At 41.8% G+C, this 22,616-nt stretch overlaps 1 protein-coding gene across 8 annotated transcripts in view; it reads left to right on the plus strand.

The window, feature by feature from the left end:
* Nucleotides 1–22,616, plus strand: part of CSPP1 (centrosome and spindle pole associated protein 1) — a 129,747-nt gene that overhangs the window by 92,671 nt on the left and 14,460 nt on the right. For all 8 annotated transcript variants that reach the window (XM_073631765.1, XM_073631766.1, XM_073631771.1 and 5 more), the window contains 10 exons: nucleotides 17–154; nucleotides 10,903–11,015; nucleotides 11,119–11,268; nucleotides 12,453–12,608; nucleotides 12,968–13,078; nucleotides 14,120–14,180; nucleotides 14,630–14,756; nucleotides 16,671–16,813; nucleotides 19,999–20,142; nucleotides 20,271–20,311. In XM_073631765.1, the coding sequence (XP_073487866.1) occupies nucleotides 17–154; nucleotides 10,903–11,015; nucleotides 11,119–11,268; nucleotides 12,453–12,608; nucleotides 12,968–13,078; nucleotides 14,120–14,180; nucleotides 14,630–14,756; nucleotides 16,671–16,813; nucleotides 19,999–20,142; nucleotides 20,271–20,311 (1,184 nt within the window). The remainder of the gene's footprint in view (nucleotides 1–16; nucleotides 155–10,902; nucleotides 11,016–11,118; nucleotides 11,269–12,452; nucleotides 12,609–12,967; nucleotides 13,079–14,119; nucleotides 14,181–14,629; nucleotides 14,757–16,670; nucleotides 16,814–19,998; nucleotides 20,143–20,270; nucleotides 20,312–22,616) is intronic.

Raw genomic sequence — 22,616 nt, forward strand, 5'->3', positions numbered from 1 at the left:
GTCTGTTTCTTTACAGCTGATCTCAAGCGCATGCATAAAGAGAATGAAAATTCCTATCAGAACCCAGAATTACAAGTATTTGAAGACAAGAGGGCTGTTGTAGCAGTGGACACAAGTCCTGCTGATAACACATCATCCACTGGAAAAATACAAGGTAAGTCAGGAAGTGTGAATCAAACATTCAATTGTTGTAAACATCCCACAATTGTGAAATAAAGTGCTCGTGCGTTGATAAATAATAATTTATCCAATGTGTTCAGACAAAAGTGCCCCACATAGTTATGCACTCACCCTAGACAGAGACCACCTATAGCTAGAGTGGTCACTTGTGCTTTGTGGGGAAAAGACCCCTAGATGGTATATTTCAAGATCTGCTGCACTTAAGATGATCCTCCGTGGATTGGGGGAGAAAACGACAGAAGGGGGGCACCCATAGCGTAAAACCTTTATTAAAAAAATTGCAGTATAAAAACAAATTGGATGCACTCACATGTTTTGGTGCCTGTGCCTGGCACCCAGTGTAATCAGCATGTGTTTTTATCAAAGGGTGATCCGGTCAATCTCTGTTGGACGTCACTCTATTGCAGTGAGGCTCGGTCCCTTGTACTCGTTTTTCGGGCGGACCTGGTGTCACAATGACATGATCAAGCCTTGATGCGTGTCAGCCAATGGGAAAGGTCGTCATCATGAAGCTCTGAATCCACCATCTTTGATGTGGGCTTATATACCCATACGGGCAATAGCCTCCCTTTTGATGCATTGTTTGCTAATTTCTCCACTCATGCTGTGCACTTCGGGTGCTTACAAATAGCATAATAGCATAAAAAATATACAAATTAAAAATAATTAATAATAAAGAAAAGGGAAAAAAAAAACGGATTCAGTATACCATTGGAATAATAAATGTTTTAAGTGCTGCCATCTGGTGGCAGACCAATGGTAATTACAATTGGAATAATCCACAGGATAAGCTTAGAAAAAAAGGCTCCATCTTTTGTTCAAAATAAAAAACTGCATCTATTTTGTCTACATAAATTTATAATTACGAATTATAAATGAAATATGAGCAATGAAATATAGGAGTATTGTTAATTATAAAGTTAGATTGAATAGGTTGATCTAATTGACTATAAGATGGATATTATACAGTTGCAATAAAAAGTATGTGAACCCTTTTGAAATTATATGGATTTCTGCACAAATTGGTCATAAAATGTGATCTGATCTTCATCTAAGTCACAACAATAGACAATCACAGTCTGCTTAAACTAATAACACACAAATAATTAAATGTTACCATGTTTTTATTGAACACACCATGTAAACATTCACAGTGCAGGTGGAAAAAGTATGTGAACCCCTAGATTAATGAGATCTCCAATAGCTAATTGGAGTGAGGTGTCAGCCAACTGGAGTCCAATCAATGAGATGAGATTGGAGGTGTTGGTTACAGCTGCCCTGCCCTATAAAAAACACACACCAGTTCTGGGTTTGCTTTTTACAAGAAGCATTGCCTGATGTGAATGATGCCTCGCACAAAAGAGCTCTCAGAAGACCTACAATTAAGAATTGTTGACTTGCATAAAGCTGGAAAGGGTTATAAAAGTATCCCCAAAAGCCTTGCTGTTCATCAATCCACGGTAAGACAAATTGTCTATAAATGGAGAAAGTTCAGCACTGCTGCTACTCACCCTAGGAGTGGGCGTCCTGTAAAGATGACTGCAAGAGCACAGCGCAGCCAACATCCCTGTTAGCGAATCTACGATATGTAAAACACTAAACAAGAATGGATTTCATGGGAGGATACCACAGAGGAAGCCACTGCTATCCAAAAAAAAACAGCACGTTTAGAGTTTGCACAAGAGCACCTGGATGTTCCACAGCAGTACTGACAAAATATTCTGTGGACAGATGAAACCAAAGTTGAGTTGTTTGGAAGAAACACACAACACTATGTGTGGAGAAAAAGAGGCACAGCACACCAGCATCAAAACCTCATCCCAACTATGAAGTATGGTAGTGGGGGCATCATGGTTTGGGGCTGCTTTGCTGCGTCAGGGCCTGGACAGATTGCTATCATCGAAGGAAAAATTAATTCCCAAGTTTATCAAGATATTTTGCAGGAGAACTTAAGGCCATCTGTCCACCAGCTGAACCTCAACAGAAGATGGGTGTTGCAACAGGACAATGACCCAAAGCATAGAAGTAAATCAACAACAGAATGGCTTAAGCAGAAGAAAATACTCCTTTTGGAGTGGCCCAGTCAGAGTCCTGACCTCAACCCAATTGAGATGCTGTGGCATAACCTCAAGAAAGCAATTTCACACCAGATATCCAAAGAATATTGCTGAACTGAAACAGTTCTGTAAAGAGGAATGGTCAAGATTTACTCCTGACCGTTGTGCACGTCTGATCTGCAACTACAGGAAACGTTTGGTTGAAGTTATTGCTGCCAAAGGAGGTTCAACCAGTTATTAAATCCAAGGGTTCACATACTTTTTCCACCTGCACTGTGAATGTTTACATGGTGTGTTCAATAAAAACATGGTAACATTAAATTCTTTGTGTGTTATTAGTTTAAGCAGACTATGATTGTCTATTGTTGTGATTTAGATGAAGATCAGATCACATTTTATGACCAATTTGTGCAGAAATCCATATCATTCCAAAAGGGTTCACATGCTTTTTATTGCAACTGTATTTAAATGGGAAGAATATAAGTTAAATTAATAGTGCCTAATATATACAGTAATCTCTAATGGTTTAATAATCTGTAATAAAACAATTAAGGTCTCGTTCAACGTTTAACCCCTGATGTGTCAATGTTTGGAGTTCAAATATCCATCTAGTTTTATTTTGTTTTTTAATCATATTTTAACCCCTTCAGTGTCCCTTAACACTATCAATGGCGTAAAAATTCATCTCCGCAGGGTTTTTATGATGTTTTAATCTAAAATGATTGGAGACACTAACTATGTTTTGGGAACCCTTTACATATGTCAATTATGTGCTCACTTACTTGTTTACTTAAGGTTCTGGACGTTCTTCCAACATATTGGTACCCTCAGGTACATTCCAGAACATATGTAACATTCTTTTTGATGGGATATTGCTTAAATGTCTGGTGGGAGGTGAATGTGGTTCTCTTCATGGGTGCTGATTTAGTACATCTGCAGGGACCACATCTCCTACAATGATAGTGATGATAAAACTTTAAAATCAAACATGGATATTTCCTTTTTTGGAGGGTCAGGGATATTATGAACCACTTTAGTACATAAACCTGGTGCCCTGCGATAAAGGAAGGATTAGTGGGTAGGATATTCCTCAAAGTGGGATCTCTTTTTAAAATTGGCCAATGTTTTCTAATACTTTTTTCTAGATGTTTAAATTGTTTATTAAAATCTGTGATAAATGATATATCATAAGATTTTTGTTCTCTAACTTTATCTTCCAAGAGTTTTTGTCTGTCCATTTCTGCTACTGTTTCCCTTACCATCTGTTGGTTGTCATGAGAGTATCCTTTATCTATAAATCTTTTAATCAATACATCAGTTTGTTCTATGTAGTCATTGTTACGAGAGCAATTCCTTTTTATTCGCATAAACTGACCCTTTGGAATGGCAATCTTCCATTGTGGATGGTGACAGCTTAAGACAGGAATGTACCTATTCCTGTCAGTGTTTTTGAAGTAAGTTTTGGTGTCGAGTTTGTCTCCATCGTCCTCCTCATCCAAAGCTTTAATATTAGGTCTCCACCCAAGCTTGCCTTCAGTATTTTGTGTTTCCTCCAGCCTGTAGGAACACCTCTGGTGGGAGCCATAATCTCTCAGGTCTATCCTGGGAGACGAGAGGGTCTCACTTGAAAATCCTTTTCCTTTTTGTGCCAGGAGTCTGTGATCCTCCCACTTGCCTCTAGCTGGATGGTTCCCATGGGCTTTCTCTTTCCCCTTCCGTGCTTGGGGAGAGCCTGTACTGCCTGGGAGTGCTGCCTTGTGGTTTTGGCAGATGGGCGGTGTACGGAGGCCCCCGCTTGCCTCCTGCAGTGTGGGGCAGTGGCAGTGAAGGTTGATGCAGCCGCCATTATTCTGGTGGCAGAGGAGAGCTCTCAGTCACGTGCTGTACAGTGCACAAGAAGGGGCGGCACTCCCAGGTCAGGCATGCGGCTTCATTTCCGGCCTGCAAAGCGCAAGGGGAGAGAGCAGGGTTACCTGGTGCCTTCAAACTTCCGGTTCCGGATCGGTGCGGTGGCGTTTTTGAATTCAGGAAACGGCCAATCGTTCAGACATGCGACCGCAGTGCGCTCTACAATGGAGGATGCAGCGGATAAGGGGGCAAGCCAAGGCACCAGCAAGGCCAAGGTAAGGGACTGTATTCCTATTTACTGTGGGCCGCTCTCCTTTGGGTTATCACCCTCCCCCACCCAACGAAGGAGCTCTCCCTGTTGGTAGCACAGTGACTAGATGGTTAGCACTTCTACCTAGCCACAGGGGGCTCCACTAGAATTGGTTGTGGTGGGGGGGCTTGCTTGGGCACAGGGAAGTAAGAGGTTCTTTTCTAGTGCACCTGGGTGTTCTTAGATGTGTGTCTGCTGCGCAGCAGTACTTTAGCGTGGTTCTATTTTCTTCTGTTTGTCCAGGCTAAAAGCGCTGTTCAAACAAATATAAAGAGATTTCCAAGCTCAAACTTATCAATCAGTCAGTGACCAACCGAATTGACATGTCTAACAATATTCGTTAAGAACAAGGGTTTAGTTCCACACATTTGCAAATACATGCGTACGCAGTAGGCCCCACCAAGGTACCCTGTTTCACGCAGTCCTTAACTACTGAAAGTCTCCATCTTGGAAGCACATGCATTTATAAGGTGAGCCTGGAAGGAGCCACCCCTTCTTAAAGGTACAGGGTCACACTGAACACCCAGCGCTGTTCAACCAGTAAAGAGAAGGTGTCCTGTTTGCAAAGAAAAGTTAAGCGAATTCTGGACCAAGATCCTTTGTGCAGATTATATCACAGATTTAGTCAAGGAGGAGTCTCCATCCATTTGTGGTGATCTGGTTACAATCATTAAAGATGAGCTCCGCTCCACCTTTCAGAGTCTCAGGGGGTTTCTCTAATTCAGCAGGAAGGTCCGGTTTCCCGGGATACTTCCCAAGATCCAGTTTCACCCTCTCAGGGGGGGACGGATTCAGAAGAGGAGAAAAATTAGGTTGATGCCATCCCGAAGTACAAAATGTCCCTGGAGGAGGTAGGGGGTCTCCTTAAAGTAATCCATGCTACCTTGGGGATAGAGCAGGAGAAGAAGGAGCTCTCTCTGCACGACCTTATGTATGCAGATCTAGGAGACTCCAAAAGCCGCGCTTTTCCCATTCATTGGATAGTCACAGACATGATTAAGAAAGAATGACTGGAGCCAGAGAAGAAACCATTCTTTTCTCGGGCCCACAAAAGAAGATTCCCTTTTGAGGAAGACCCTGAGTGGAACAAGGTTCTAAAACTGGATTCTGCCTTCTCAGATTTCCAAGTCAACTGACCTCGCTTTTGAAGATATGGGCACACTAAGGCTGCTTTCACACATTATTTTTAGTGGCACTTTACCGTCGGTTTTGCAGAGGTTTTCGGGCCGCTAGCGGGGCGCTTTTAACCCCCGCTAGCGGCCGATAAAGGGTTAAAACAACCCGCACGATTTTCCGTCGGTTCGGCGGCGCTGCCCATTCATTTCAATGGGCAGGGGCGGTTTAGGAGCAGTGTATACACCGCTCCTTCACCACTCCAAAGATGCTGCTTGCACCGCTTCAGTGTGAAAGCACTCAGGCTTTTTTTTAGGCGCTTTACAGTAGCTATTTTTAGCCCAAGAGAGCCTGAAAAACGCCTCAGTGTGAAAGTGGTCTAAAGGAGCCTATGGCTAAGAGGATAGACCAACTTCTTTAACCAGTTAATGACAGCTACAGCGCGGCTCGATAACTCTGGGACAGGCGTACATTGACGTCCTCCCAGAATCCCGCTTCCGCGCGCCCCCTGGGGTATGCACCCGGGAATATCCATGACCGCCGATTCCTAAGGACCCGGCGCATCACGGATCACGGTAAATGGCTGCTGAGAGCGGCCGTTTACCACATGATCGCTCCATCAAATGCGATCACTAGTAAACAAACCGACGTCATGTCCGGTTCCTCTCTCCCCTCTCTGTACTGATCGGTACAGTGTGAGCAGAGAGGGGAGAGATCAGGTGCATCAGCGCTGTGGGCTGGATCTGTAGTGCCCACAGCGCTGATCTGTGGCCATTGCAGCCTCATCCAGCCATCCATCCATCCATCCATGCTCAGACATCCATGATGTCATACTCATCCAGCAATCCATAGAAGCTCATCCATCCATCCTCAGCAATACTCATCCATCCATCCTCAGCCATCCATCCATACTCAGCAATACTCATCCATCCATCCTCAGCAATTACTCATCCATCCATACTCAGCAGTACTCAGCCATCCATCCCTAATCAGAAATACCCAGCAATACCCAGCCATACCCAGCCGTACTCACCTGTACTTGGCCATACTCAGCCGTACCATCCATATTCATTCATGCTCAGTCACCCCATCCATACTCAGCCACCCCCATCCATGGCTCATCCATCCCCATTCATGCTCATCCATGCCACATCCATGCCACTACAGTGCCTCACAAAAGTGTAATAGGTAGTCAAATTAGATTTGACATCTATGCCCCTAGAACACCTGATGGTGCTCCCTGCGTGTTGGGCCTCTCTATGTGGCCAGGCTGTGTAAAAGTCTCCCACATGTGGTATCGCTGTACTCAGGAGGAGTAGGAGAATCTATTTTGGGGTGTAAATTTTAATATGTACATGCTATGTGTTAGAAATATTGTATAAATGGACACCTTTGTGTAAAAAAAAATGCGTTTTCATTTTCTTTACACATTTTCCAAAAACTTGTAGAAAAAAATGACCTGTTCAAAAGACTCATTATGCCTCCTAGATTATGCGTTGGGGTTTTCTTTCCAAAATGGGGTAATTTTTGAAGCGTTTCCATTGTCCTGGTGCTCCAGGGCCTTCATAAGTGTAAGAGGTAGTCAAGAAATTATATTTGTAATTTATGCTCCAAGAACACCTAATGGCACTTCCTGCATGTTGGGCCTTTGTATGTGGCCATGCTGTGTAAAAGTCTCACACATGTGGTATCGCCATACTCAGGAGGAGTAGAAGAATGTGTTTTGGGGTATAATTTGTGCTATGGATATGGTGTGTGTAAGAAATTACCTGCTAATATTACAATTTTGTGATATTGCAAAGAATTGTGAGAAAAAATTACAACTTCAAAAATCTCATCATGCCTCTTACTAAATACCTTGGGATGTCTACTTTCCAAAAAGGGGTCATTTGGGGGGTATTTGTACTTTCCTGGCTTGTTAGGGTCTCAAGAAATGAGATAGGCCGTCAGTGCATCAGGTGTGATCAATTTTCAGAGATTGGCACCATAGCTTGTGTACTCTATAACTTTCACAAAGACCAAATAATATACACCGATTTGGGTTATTTTTACCAAAGATATGTAGCAGTATAAATTTTGGCCAAAATTTATGAAGAAAAATTACTAATTTGCAAAATTTTATAACAAACAAAGAAAAATGCTTTTTTTCAGAATTTTCTGTCTTTTTTTTCTTTTATAGCGCAAAAAATAAAAAACCCAGCAGTGATTAAATACCATCAAAAGAAAGCTCTATTTGTGTGAAAAAAGGACAAAATTTTCATATAGGTACAGTGTTGCATGACTGAGTAATTGCCATTGAAAATGTGAGAGCACCGAAAGCTGAAAATTGGTCTGGTTAGGAAGGGGGTTTACGTGCCCAGTGGTTAAAAAGCCTGGTAATCAATTATGAACAATCTGAAACCGGCAATAGCAACAATATGGATTGCTAGGAATCTAGAGCACTGGGTTTAATCAGATGAAATCCCATATTATAGCGGATTCCCCGAAACAAGAGATACTGGATTCCTTTGCAACCCTTTGTGCAACAGTGGCATATGTTGCAGAAGCTTCAGCAGAATCCATACGTATGTCAGCTAGGTACGCAGTATTAACAAACTCTGCTAGGAGGGCTTGTTTGCACAGCCGATAAAAAGAAATCGTTTCCGGTCAAGAAAAAGAAGGTGCAGGCAAGTAAGTGTTTTTTTCGTCCCCAGAAAGGGCAGCAGGAAGATGAAATGCAGGGGAAAAGGAAGCCATGGTCCTTGCAAAAACCCAAAGGTAGGAGTAGAGTGCTCTGCAATCCTCCTGCGACTTCTGAAAAATCGCAGTGACCCCTTCCTCCCAGTCGGAGGAAGGCTCCAGGAGGTTTCTTCTTCAGCAAAGACGTATTACTCAAAGTCAGTTTAAACATACTCTCCCAGTGTTATGCGATCAAATTCACTTCCAAGAAGTTTTTGGGGACGAACGCTCCAAGGGATCCAATCGGGGCTCTCGCCGTGAAGTCACTAATTCAGGAACTGAGATCACAGAGAGCCATTGTTCCAGTCCCTACAAGAGAGTTTTTGCAGCATTTCTACTCACAGGTATTTTTTATTCAGAAACCCTCAGGAAAGTGCTGTCTCGTGCTAAATCGCACAGTAAGTTACAGAAGATTTCAGATGGATTCCACCTTCGCAACCAAAAACCTTCTGAAGAGAGCTTGGTTTTCATCCCTTGTCCAGATGCAGCTCAAACTGTATTGGCACCTTCTGTTGAGGCAGGACCTGCTGATACAGGGCCCTCTATTCCACCAGGAGGTAGTGAAGCTAAAACTCACAGCATGGCTTCTGAAGAGCAGCTTTTGAGGAAGAAGAGATTTTCGAATAGGTTAGTTGCTACCCTCCTATCCAGTAGAAAAATGCCCTGTACACACGGTCGGACTTTCCGATGGAAAATGTACGATTAGATTGTGTTGTCGGAAATTCCGATCGTGTGTGGGCTCCATTGGACTTTTTCTGTCGGAACTTCCGACACACAAAGTTTGAGAGCTGGATATAAAATTTTCCGACAACAAAATCCGATTGTGTAAATTTCGATCGTGTGTAGACAAATCCGACGCACAAAGTGCCACGCATGCTCAGAATAAATTACGAGACGAAAGCTATTGGATACTGGCTCGTTTATAGTCCCGACGTATGTGTTGTACGTCACCTCGTTCTGAACGATCGGATTTTCTGACAACTTTGTGCGACCGTGTGTATGCAAGGCAAGTTTGGGCCAAAATCTGTCGGAAAAAATCAGACGGATTTTGTCATCGGAATGTCCGACCGTGTGTACCGGGCATTAGTGTTACCAGAGAAATTTATTCCAAGGTCTGGAAGGTTTTCAATTCCTGGTGCACTACATCCGGCCGGCCCTTAGAGGATATTCCTTCTGTTCTGGAATTCCTGCAGGATGGAGCCGATAAAGGTTTGGCAGTCAGTACCCTTAAAGTCCAGGTTACTGCGCTTGGGGGTGTTTTTGGAAAATCTCATCAGAACCCTTAGTAATTAGATTCTTCGAGTCCCTTACTCGGTCCAGACCGATAGTAATTAGAGGCTGCCCAAAGTGGGACTTATCTGTTGTTCTACAGGTGCTGACCAGGGAACCCTTTGAGCCTATTGATTTAGCCTCCCTGACACTGATTACATTAAAAACAGTTTTTTTTAGTGGCTATAATGACAGCTCGAAGAATTAGTGAGCTTCAAGCCTTGTCAATCAGGGGCCATTTTTTTCTATTTTTTCTGACAGAATTGTTCTGAAAACAGACCCTCATTTTTTACCGAAGGTCGATTCGGTCCAAAATCTAGTTCAGGAGATTATACTTCCTACATTTTACTCTGATCCATCGGGAACGAAGGAAGAATTCCATACTTTTGGTTGTTAAGAGAGCAGTCTTAAGTTACCTCGAAAGCAATAAGGACATTAGGTGTTCAGACGCATTATTTGTTTCATATGCTGGTAGTAAGAAAGGAAGACAAGCTACCAGGGGAAGCATTGCCAGATAGTTGAAAATGGCTTTTACGAAAGCCTATTTCTTTTCCGTTCAAGAAAGTCCAGTTGGTATTCGGGCTCATTCTACAAGAGCTTAGACGGTGAGGTGGGCAGAGAAAGCTGGCGCCACCCCCGAACAGATCTGTAAGGCAGCTATGTGGATGAGTCTGACGACCTTTGCCCATCATTATAGGTTAAACCTTCTGACGGCTGGGGATCAGGCTTGCCGAAGGAAAGTCTTACAGGCTGTTGTGCCACCCTAATGGGGTTTGTCTCGATATACCTCTGGGGTGCTGTCCTGAAAGATGTTTTGGGAAAATTCAAGTTAGACTTACCCGGTAACTTGTTTTCCAATAGTCTTTCAGGACAGCAATATCCCGCCCTTTTGTTTTTGCTGTATACTATGACATAACTGTTGCTTATATGTTTCAGCCGGGGCTGGAGGTCTCTTCGAACAACTGAAGGCAAGCTGGGTGGAGGCCTCCTATTAAAGCTTTGGATGATGAGATGTTTCCTGTTGTGGGAGGAGCCATGATTTCTCGGGTGTTATCCTGAAAGACTATTAGAAAACAAGTTACCGGTAAGTCAAACTTGAATTTTCTTTGGCGCAAAGTTTTTTTTGTTTTACGTCAGGAAGTGTAACACAGCAGGCAGTTTTCTTACAGAAACAAGCTAACAAACTGGCTGGGTAATTAGTCATATAAATAGTGTTATACATAGCTATCAGTCTCTGTGGTGCTATTACACATTCTGCCTACACAGAGCTCACTCTGAAAAAGATAATTGCTTTATTGGTTAGACTCCAGAACAGCGTGTTTGCACCTGGGTACTCCTTTCCTCCTGACAGGGAATGTACAAATACAAATAGAGTTGTTCAGCCCTTCTGTTCGTTTGTCTTTGCAGGTTTTGCGTTTGCAAATCCATCTCAGTTTGCGAGAGGCAGTGTGTTCACTGAGCCCCCCACTGAACAGCAGGTGCACCAACAAGAATCCTACAAGAATTTTCTACGACAACAGGTAACTGGTTACTTCATGCTGCCAGTGCTTTTTTTTGGCAGCGCTTTGGGTAAGGCCATTATTTAAAATCTATTAAAGCATAACAAGAACAATAATTCCACAGATTGAAGAGAAAAGACGTAAAGAAGAACAGGAGAAAGAACGAATTCGTCTGGAAGAAGAAAGAGAAGAGAAGCGCCTTGCTGAAGAAAGGGCCAAAATTCAACGAGAATATGAAGAGGAGCAGAATAAGAAATTGGTTAAAGAGGAGGAGGTAATGAAATTTCACACGTGACTGAGGCTTTTTGTAGAACAATAGTGTTCAAATAAAATGTTCGATTATGGTGACTGCTCTGAACAAAATTGTAAGGTCATTCTTCCCTTAAATGAAACCTGCTGTTTGAGCAAAAATTAATGTATAATCTATGGGCTGCTTTACTGAGTAAGCTGAAGATAGAAGCTGTTTTTTATGCACAGCTTTTCAAGATTCTATCTTCTCCAATTTTGATAAATTCTCCTCACTGTGTTTTACATTTTATATGGCTGAAAACTGCACTCTAAGTACATTTACTCCTGAAGTTCTTCTTTAAGGTCGGCTGTGTGTAGAAAAGCATATGTAATGGGACAGTTTTATTTTATTAAAATAAATGTGCTGGGGCTTGTATATGTCTGTTACACTTGTGCCTGTGGCTCGGTTATTAAAGCATATTTTTGATAGTATAGGAGGAGTAGGCATAGGTGTTATTTAACCATGCCCCTTTAAAGTGGTTGTAAACTCCAAAAAAACAAAAACAAAAAAAAACATGCAAGATAAGGGCATAATGAGCTAGTATGCATCACATACTAGCTCATTATGAAATACTTACCTTAGATCGAAGCTGCTGCAGCAGTCACCGCACACCACTGTGACCGGCGACATGTCTCCCGGAGTTATTTCCGGGTTCGCGGGCTCCGGTGCTGTGATTGGCTGGAGCCACAATGACATCACTCCCGCGCATGAGCTGCCGGTCGCGGCACGGCTCCTGAAGAAACAGCATGAGCGGGCCATTTCTTCAGTGAGCATGCACAGATGACGTCGGCACATGCGGATACAGTGAATACCTCCTTATCTGTGCAAGTTTAGGAGATATTCACAGTACCTACAGGTAAGCCTTATTATAGGCTTACCTGTAGGTAAAAGTGTTGTACAGGGTTTACAACCATTTTAAGCCCCTCATACCTTTAATGCAATTTGACCATAACCACAACTTGCTACAGCGGGTTACCCTTGCCACTTTATTTCTTCATACCAATTCTTTTTGGGTGTGAGGGGTGTAAAAAAAAAAAAAGAAAAAGACTAGCTCCAGGTGGCATATGTGCTAGGTACACCACTGCTAAATCATGGACATTTCTATCTTATTTTGATTTGACATTTTTGGAAACTCCTTATTGCTTCATATTATTGCAATATTGTTTCAGCAACGGCAGAAAAATGAAGAGTTGGTTCGTCTGGCAGATGAAAGACGCAAAGAAGCTGAAAGAAAAAAAAAAGAAGAAGAGGCAAAACAGGAAGATGAGTTGAAACGCTTTTATGAGCAGCAGAAAGCAGCCAATGTGTCTCAAGAGAGAGAGAAGGTTAGTAGTTTGTGTTTTATTAAGTCTTCTGCTTGTACAAGCCTCATTATTATCTCTTTAAACCCACTGATCTTCTACATAAAAACAGTAGACACTTAGGGCTCCCTTCCTGTAGATAATAGAAAATGTGGCTCTTATCATTGGTTACAAACAAACCAAAGCATATTTACATGACTTGTACAAACTTTTTAAAATGTTTTTGCTTGGAGTAAATTAAATTCTTTTTACAGTTTAGTGTACATTTCGTTATTGAGTTTTTTAGAATATTTGAAATCTACTGTTTGATAATTGTGGTGTCCCGAGCGTGGTTTTTATCTTGCTTTGCCCTCAGCCTGACATGCTATGCTTTATACTTATAGTTTCAGCCGTCAAGACAGCCATCTCCTGTTATCCCTGCCTTACAAAACAAACTACCCTCCCGAACACCGAGACCACCAACTGCTGAGAGTGAAGTGTCCATCAAATCCCATGTATGTATTTCCTGTGTTTAATTTTACTGAATAATGTTTAGTTGATTTTCCTTACTCAGAAAAATAATGTCCTTGAATTGCTAATGTATTTTGAAAACGAATAGTTACCTAGTATTTATGAATACCATAGCTTCTTGTTATGCAATACTTTGCTGTGATACTTGCTTCTCATGCTGTAGTATGCAGCTGCAGTCAGCTTTGCCATTCATATATTTCTTAAGTGAACCAGACCCAGCCCAGAAAGTGTCTAAAAGGCCAGTGGAGTGGGCAGAAGAGGCTCTGGCATTTGAAAGTTAAATGACAGGATTGGGCTTAGCTGCATAAGGGGGCAAAGCTTAAGGTACAATTCTAGCTAAAGCCAAACTAGTCCTAAAAATGATCCCTCCCACCTTCTAACACCTATACTAACTAACCTGTGTAAAAAGATGTATTTACGTACCGCCCCCATCCAGTCACGTGATCCCCCTGTGTCAGCCAGTGGTAGCTACAGGGAAATGGAGAGAGTGCTTGACAATGGACATGAAAGCCTGGCGCAAAGTCGTCACCGATCCCATGGTGCAGCCGATGTCAGTGGTCCCTGCTCTCGGCTCACTCAGATCATGTGACCTGACTTGAGCAGGCTGAAAATAGGTAAGTATGTACATCTTTTTTACGCAATTAGTATGGTTATTAGAAGGAGTAAGGGAGCATTTTTAAGTGGTCAAAGCTCTGTATACAGCCTATGATCCAGGGTGCACCACAAGGTGAAAATAAACACTTTGAAAATGAATCGAATTGCATGTAGGCTCCTCCAGCTCTGTTGTTACCTTAGGGACTTTTAGACCAGAATAGATTTACCTTGTGATAGTTTAAAAACATAATTTTTTTAATTGACTTTAGTATACCAATAAAATTCAAGATTCAGCATTCCATAATGACTCACATCCCATGGCATTCATTTGCCATCAAGCTATGTACATATATAATATAACATTATCAGGTAGTGATCCGTGCCTCACACAGTACTGTTTTATTACCTAATGTTTTTTTTCCCTGATGCAGAATGAGCCCCAGCCTCGTATTAAATCTCCACCAGTTAGGCGCAATCAGCTCAGAGCTTATGGTAAGTAGTTCCAAGCTTTTGTCAAATCCGGCACCAGATTTGAATTCTACTGAAAATCGTGTATCATGAGAAATATAATTGTATATTGTGGTGTTTGTCTGTTACTGTGTAAAGAAAGTAGTGAAAAGGTCCGTGAACAGATTGCTGTTGCAGTGTGTGTGTGTGTGTGAGCTGACACATGGGGAGCATGTATTGCTTCAACCAGAATGATGTCTGATTGAAAGAAAGTAGCGAGAGATATAGATAGTGCTCAGAGAAAACCTGTACAGCTCAAGATGGGCGTCCCCATAGGAAGGTGGCTAAATATAGTTTGTGTCTGTGTGGTAATTTAAAACTGAAACCTATATTGTTCAGCATATAAATCCAGGATTTAATAAAAGGTTGGTAACTTATTGTATATGACTCCCAGCTCATTATGTCATTGTGAAATCCTTGGGTTTTTACTGCAGAAGAAAAGAAGAATGTGATTGGCGAGCTATCTGAGCTGAGGAAGCAACTACGCAGCGAGCAGAGACGTTTGGAGGGCCATTTACAAGATACTGACAGAGATGACGAGTCTCTCCCCTCCAAGAGCGGGTACAAATACCACTATACCTCTATAACACGAACCAAACTCCATTTGTACTTTAGCATTAGGTGCCACTTAACCTATAACCATTAAAGTTACCTTATTTGAAGAAGGTGCTGAAAATATTAAAGTATACGTAAACCCAATCAGTAAAAATCTAATTTGAAACATAGTTTTTTTTAATAATTTTAAATCAGCTTTTAATAAAACAATACCTGATGATCCTGTCATTTAATTCCTTGTTCAGGCACTCCTGTTTATAAGGTGATAGCTGATTCTCAGTTGTACTCCTACATTGTCGTCTTTTTACATGTCCCCTGATGGAGACTACAAGTGGCCATTGGGCCAGAGCAAGCATGGTCTACAATTGTTGCTATCTGAAAGTAGAGCTGTTATGTGCATCTTGTGTAAAAAAACTTTGATGATCCTCCAACGCTACTAATGTAATCTCCTATCTAAGCCTGCAAGCACACACCTGTGTTTCACACCCTTGAAACAAACACTGTATACACACGTAACATACTAATATATACACTGGTGCAACAATATAACGTGCTATTGTGCTGCTAATGTAAATAAATACCAACATACATTGTAGTGCAACGCAATGTGCTATGGCGCTTGAAATGTAAACAGTTGCTCAATTGAAAGTGTTATAATGCAGTCAGTGCATTCAAATAGGTAGTCCTTATTAGCACCAACTTCTGTTGTGCTTTCAGTCTACACTACTGCAATCCCACCTGTGTATCCAACACCCAAAGTCCAGAGTCTGAATGACATCACCACATACATAGGAGGAGGTGCATGTCTATTGAGGACACAGCAAAAGCGGCGCTCGTACCTGATTGGGAGGACATAGGCTTATTCCCTCAGTGTATGAGTGTGGCTGCACCTGACAATATGAGTGTTTTAACCATTGTTTTTAGTAAAGTACTTGGGGTCTATGTTATGTTTTGCTTTGAGTACAGTGCTGTGGAGAATAATGGTAATCCAGTGTGGAGCCTGAGGGGTGTAGTTAACCCCTGAAGGGGAAAAAGCACAATACGACCATCTTATATTTAAGAGGTCCAACCCAAAAGGTGAGAGTGCACTTAGGGTATTGGAATACACAGTGGCACAACTGATTACATGAAGTGAAAATGCTGGTGGGGATTGTAGTAGTGGAGATTGGAAGCATGAAGGAAGTAATTAAATTGGACTGTGTGTGATAATAAGGGCTATGCTTGAATGAGCTGACTGCACTTTGGATGGAGTGATTATTTGCGTACATTTCAAGCACTATCGCACTTTATTATGTTGTACTACAATGTATGTTGGTATTTAGTTTAGGTTATATTAGTAGTACATTAGCACTTTATATTGTTGCCCCAGTGTATGTATAGAGAGCTAACATTAGCACTGCACTCACTGGGAAAGGGTTATGCACATCTAACAATGGACTAAGTGCATGTACATCCGTGGCCAAAAGTTTTGAGACTGACACCAATATTAATTTTCACAAAGTCTATTGCTTTGGTGTTTTTAGAACTTTTTGTCTGATGTTACTATGGTATACTGAAGTATAATTACAAGCATTTCATAAGTGTCAAAGGCTTTTATTGACAATTACATGAAGTTTATGCAATGAGTCAATATTTGCAGTGTTGACCCTTCTTTTTCCTTTGCTATTTACCCTGGCATGCTGTCGATCAACTTCTGGGCCACATCCTGACTGATGGCAGCCGATACTTGCATAATCAATGCTTGAAGTTTGTCAGAATTTGTGGGGGGGGGCTTTCACCCGGTGGGACTCAATAAAAGCATATATTGTAACATTATCTTCGTGTGCAGACAACATCCATACTTGTGTCAGAAGAAGATAAATGCACTCCTATATTTTATAACTTTAGCATGCTAATTGAAGTTATTTTTCTTCTGTTCAGACGGAGGAGGGAGAAGAGTTCCGCGGATATCTTTGATCTGGCCAGGCAGAGGGTTCAGGCTACAGTACGAAGACCTTCATTAAAGGAGCTTGAGAATGTGAATATGCATAATATCCGAGAATTTAATGACCTCAAGTACAGAGGTGAGCTGTGTAAATACAGACATGTTTAATTTATTCAGGTAGTGGGGAAGAAGCAGCCATTGCAGAGCTATATAATATAAATACGTCCTTTACTAAAAACGTAGAATGAAAAACACAGTCAGTACTTAACCTCAATGAGTGTAGCTCTAATGTAATACTACTATTATTACTAATAATTCAGTGATGCTGATTTTTTTTGCATATTTGTCACACTTAAATGATTCAGATCATCAAACAAATTTTATTTTATACAAAGATAACCCGAGTTAATACAAAATGCAGTTTTTAGATGATGATTTTATTTATTAAGGGAAAAAAAGCTGTCCAAACCTGCCTGGCCCTATGTGAAAAAGTAATTGCCCCCTAAACCTAATAACTGGTTATGCCACCCTTGGCGGGCAACAGCTGCAAACAAGCGTTTGCGATAACTGACAATAAGTGTTTCACTTCGCTGTGGAGGGATTTTGGCCCCTTCTTCTTTGCAGAATTGTTTTAATTCAGCCACATTGGAGGGTTTTCGAACATGAATGGCCTGTTTAAGGTCATGCCACAGCATCTCAATCAGATTTAAGACTTTGACTAGGCCACTCCAAAACCTTCATTTCTTTTTTTGAGCCATTCAGAGGTGGACTTGTTGGTGTGTTTTGGATCATTCTCCTGCTGCATAACCCAAGTGCACTTGAGCTTGAGTTCACAAACTAATGGGCGAACATTCTCCTTTATGATTTCCTGGTAGAATTCATGGTTCTATCAATTATGGCAAGTCGTCCAGGTCCTGAGGTTGCAAAGCAGCCCCAGACCATCGCACTACCACCACAATGTTTGACTGTTGATATGAAGCTCTTTTACTTTTTCACATAGGGCCAGGCAGGTTTTTCCCTTAATAAAGCATTTTTCCCTTAATAAATGAAATCATCATTTAAAAACTGCATTTTGGATTTACTCAGGTGTAATATTAACATTTGTTTGATGATCTGAATCATAGAAGTGTGACAACAAAAAAAATCAAGGGGCAAATGCATATTATCTACCTACCATTTCTTGAAGATTAGCTGTATTACCTGGGTGTAAGCTGCAGTCCCTCAGACAAAACACACTTTCACTCTTTTCCATTCAGGGACACAGGAATTCTCAGAAAACTTAGACTGTCACCTACAGGAGAAATGGACACTGGCAACAAAAAAGTTGGCCAGCACATGATAACTATGCGCACAACTATCATAGGGACAAGGTGACAAGGGTATATGCCTAAAACATTCAAAAGATGGCTTATGAAGAGCTGAGAGAACCAGATTCTAATCCCAAGGGGAAACAGGAGAGCATACAGGGGGAGAGAAGTGTACAACAACCGGAAGGCCTTAACTTAGAAGTAAGAAGCCAGAGGTCTCTGAAACATAACGGCCAAAGCCAAGATTTGTCCTTTGATGGTACTCAAGGCCAGATGGTGATCCAGAGAAGAATGGAAGAAGAACACAAAACCAAGCAAAAGTGGTTGACTTTGTGAGATGTCGGTGTCTTTACCTTCAGATTGCACCAAGTTGGTCCAGTAGGACTTGTTATTTGGACATATACAGAGTCCTGGTAGACTCTCCGTGGGCCCTTACGGATTGTCTAGATCTTCTGTCACAAGGGCAAGTGTTCCATCATGTCTATCAGTTGCTGGCTTTTACAGCATGGCTGTTGAAGCCATGATAATGAGTGACAGAGTACTGGTACCCACTTGAAGGCAAAGTCACCGACATCTCATAATCTACCACTGCATCTGGAAGACCTATTTTGCTTGGTTTGAGTCAAGGAACGTTTGTCTTAGAAAATATTCTGAGAGAAGTATTCTGTCCTTCCTCCAGTCTGCTCTGGATCAGTATCTGGCCTTGAGTACCATCAAAGGACAAATCTTGGCTTTGGCCATTCTGTTCCGGAAACCTTTGGCCTCTCACTTCTTAGTTCTTAACTTCTTAGTTAAGACCTTCCGGTTGTCTTCTCTTCCCCTGTATGGACTCCTGTTTCCCCTTTGGGCTATAATCTGGTTCTCTCAGCTCTTCATAAGCCATCTTTTGAACGTTTTAGGTATATACCCTTGTCTGACCTTACTCACAAGGTGGCCTTTCTGGTTTTATCACCTCTGTGTGGAGGCTCTCTGATTTAGCAGCCTTAACCTGAAGACTTCGATAGGGTTCATGCAGGGGTGTCCCCTGCTTCTCGCCTCACCATGTATAGGTGGATCAGAGCCCATGATTTGAAGGATAGGATGCCCCCCTTCCCTGTTAAGCCACATCATCATGATTAAAGAGCCTGTGCCCCTAAGTGTACGACTAGGAAAATAGGATTTTTGACTTGCTAGTAAAAGCAATTAGGTACTGTCCATGATACTTTTGTATTTGCACTAACATCCAAATTTTCAGGACAAGCCTTCAGGGTGTACCCCCTTCTTCTATGGTCCAAGCAGCACTAATACACAAAGTTTTAGCAGAATGTTAAGTAAAACCGTCTCTGAGAACAAAAAAGGGAGAGCAAGTGCACCTCTACCATCGCCTTAAGCATGACTTAGCAGTAAATTCAATTTCTTGGAGTACAGTAAGGGACACCGGTCTCTCCCCTCTGTTCTTATGATCTCCCTATTGCTTGCTACAAAACAGAGGCCAGCTGGAAGTGAGAGGGGTTATATTGGGGGATGTTCCTATAGCCTTCTTTTTTATGCCAGTGTCCAATCACCTGAAGGTAACTGCATATAACCCAGTTGTAATGATTATAAAAAAAACAATGCCCTGTACTGTACTCCAAGAAATAGATATTAATGGTAAGTCAAAAATCCTATTTTTATACCAGGAGTGGCATACACCTGGTTGGACTTAAACTATTGTAAGCCAGCACATTCTAAAAATTGGTTGTCGGCTTTAAAGGCTTCACAAAGGCCTAATAAACCATTGAACAGCTTTTGTGTGTGATTTGTGGAGGTTTACATTGGCTTGCCATGTACTATTTCTATCACAGAGACCACAAATATCTCTCTGGGGCAGTTAAATTAAAAGGTAATTAACTTACTGGAGGACATAAAAAAACATAGAGAACAGATTCTATGCAGACATTGCATCTTGTGAGAACAGAACCAAAACAGGGCAAAAGTGCTTCAACACTATTTTGCACCTTGTTGTGGGCTTAAACAAATTGTCTGTTATGTGGAACAGATACAGAGACCCGTGAAGGAGTGAGATTTATGTACCCTGACCCTCCAAAGGATGATAAGTCACTGGAGATCCAGCAGCAAGCCTTGCTTCGAGAACAGCAGAGGAACCTGAACAGAATGAAAAGGAGGCCAGCGATGCCTAATGGTGAGACGAGTGTACTGAGGAGCAGAACCCTCAAATAAACTACCCCCATGTTTAAATAACATTATTAGTGGGAAATGCAGTAGTTGATCTGATTAACAGCTTGATTTTTTATATGGCCTTTATTACAGGTTTTGAGCTGTTTCCTGAATACAATCTTCGCACTGCAGTGGTAAGGAGCTACAGACTATGATAAATGATTAGTAAAGTATACTGTAATATAATGTTCCAGCTGCATTTGCTTCCTGTCTTTACTCTGCCTCTGATAAAGTTAGTGCAGCATGACATTTTGGTTAATCGTGTTTAATCACTATCCGCTTTGGATCTAATATACAATTGTGTTCAAAATAATAGCAGTCCAACATCACTAACCAGATCAATCACTGTTTTTGGTATAAATTATATTTCTACATGGCAAATTATTTACTACTAGGTGTAGTAGAGTAATAGAAAACCAACAGACCCAACAGTTATGACTTGCATGCTACTGATTCTGTGTAATTGAATCATTAATTGAAAGGGGCATGTTCAAAATAATACAGTGTGGAGTTCAATTAGTGAGGTAATTCAGTGTGTGGAAAAACAGGTGTCACACAGGTGGCTCTTATTTAAGGACGAAGGCAGTAAATGTTGTACATGCTGGGTATAGGGCATTTCTCTCTGAAAATCTGAGTAAAATGGGTCAATCCAGACATTGTTCAGAAGAACAGCGTACTTTTATTAAAACATTTATTGGAGAGGGGAAATGTATAAAGAAGTGCAGAAACTGATAATGCTTTAAAATGGCAACCAAAACCAGAAAGACGAGGAAGAAAACAGAAAACTACCATTCGAATGGATCGAAGAATAACCAAAATGGCAAATGATCAGTTCCAGGGTGATCAAAGAATGTCTAAAGTTACCTGTGAGTACTGTAACAATTAGTTTGCTTCACATAGGCATTTTCTATCGGCAAGAAGCCCCTGTAAAGTCCCATTGTAGAAAAAAACAACGTGCTGAAGAGGTTACAATTTTCCAAAGAACACATTGACTGGCTTAAAGAGAAATGACGCAACATTTTCTGGACTGATGAAAGCAAGATTGTTCTTTTTGAGTCTAGGGGCCGCAGACAGTTTGTCAGACAACCCCCAAATACTGAATTCAAGCCACAGTACACTGTGAAGACAGTGAAGCATGGTGGCGCAAGCCTCATAATATGGGGATGTTTCTCATATTATGATGTTGGGCCTATTTATCACATTCCAGAAATCATGGATCAATTTGAATACATCAAAATACTTGGAAGAGGTTATGTTGCCTTATGCCTAAGTGGAAATGCCCTTGAAATGGGTGTTTCAACAGGACAACGACCCCAAACACACCAGTAAGCAAGCAGCATCTTGGTTCCACACCACCAAGATTAACGTTATGGAGTGGCCAGCCAAATCGCCGCACCCTAATCCAATAGAAACAGTGTGGGGTGGCATCAAAAATGCTATTTCTGAGGTAAAACCAAGAGATGCAGAGGAATTGTGAAATGTAGTGCAATTATCCTGGGCTGGAATACCTGTTCACAGGTGCCAGAAGTTGGTCAACTCCATGCAAAACAGATGTGAAGCAGTTCTCAGAAACAGTGGTTATACAACTAAATATTCAGTGATTCACAGGAAAGCTAAATTTTCAAGCATTTTTCAGGTTATACAGTAAATGTTTGAGTTTGTAAAGAAAAATGCAGACACTGCTATTTTTTGGAAAAGCCTAATATTAGTTTTGCTTCATTTTCTGTAAAGTAATAACAAATTTGAAACATTTTTCTTCATGTTTTGATTTGGAATAGACTGTGCAGTGTTCCCAATGCATTTATATGTATGGAAATAAAAGCTATTAGACCCCTTTCGTACTGAGGCAGTTTTCAGGCATTGTAGCGCATAAAATTAGCACCTATAAAGCACCTGAAAACTGCCTTTCAAGCCACCCCAGTGTGAAAGCCCCAGTGCTTTCACACTGGGGCAGTGCGCTTGCAGGATGGAAAAAAAGGTCCTGCAAGCAGTGGCGTAGCGTGGGGGGTGCAGGGGGTGCCGTGGCCCCGGGCGCGATATTTAGGGGGGCGCCAGTGTGTGTCACTGGCTGCCTCCTCCTAATTTCTAATTTTGTGTCCCCGGGCTCCGGCCGCCATGTTAAGTGTCCGGCGCCCTGTGATTGGGTGTATGGGGGTCATGTGAGGCGCCCCGCCTCCGCACATGACCCCCATACACCCAATCACAGGGCGCTGGATACTGAACATGGCAGCAAGCAGAGCGCAGGGGAGAGAAGAAAGTGAGCCACCGCTGTGTTCTCCTCCTTATCCGGATCGATGCAGCCAGGATAAGAAGGTAAGTGTGTGAGAGTCATGTTACTGGGAGGGGGAGGGAGGGGGGCGAGAGAGAGAGAGACTGTAGGCAGGACAATGTAGTGTAGTATAGTATGGAGGTGTCCGGGGGAGGGGCGCTGATGTCCTA

Source organism: Aquarana catesbeiana, linkage group LG05 (genome assembly GCF_042186555.1).
Source record: "Aquarana catesbeiana isolate 2022-GZ linkage group LG05, ASM4218655v1, whole genome shotgun sequence".
In the NCBI taxonomy this organism is placed as follows: Eukaryota; Metazoa; Chordata; class Amphibia; order Anura; family Ranidae; genus Aquarana; species Aquarana catesbeiana.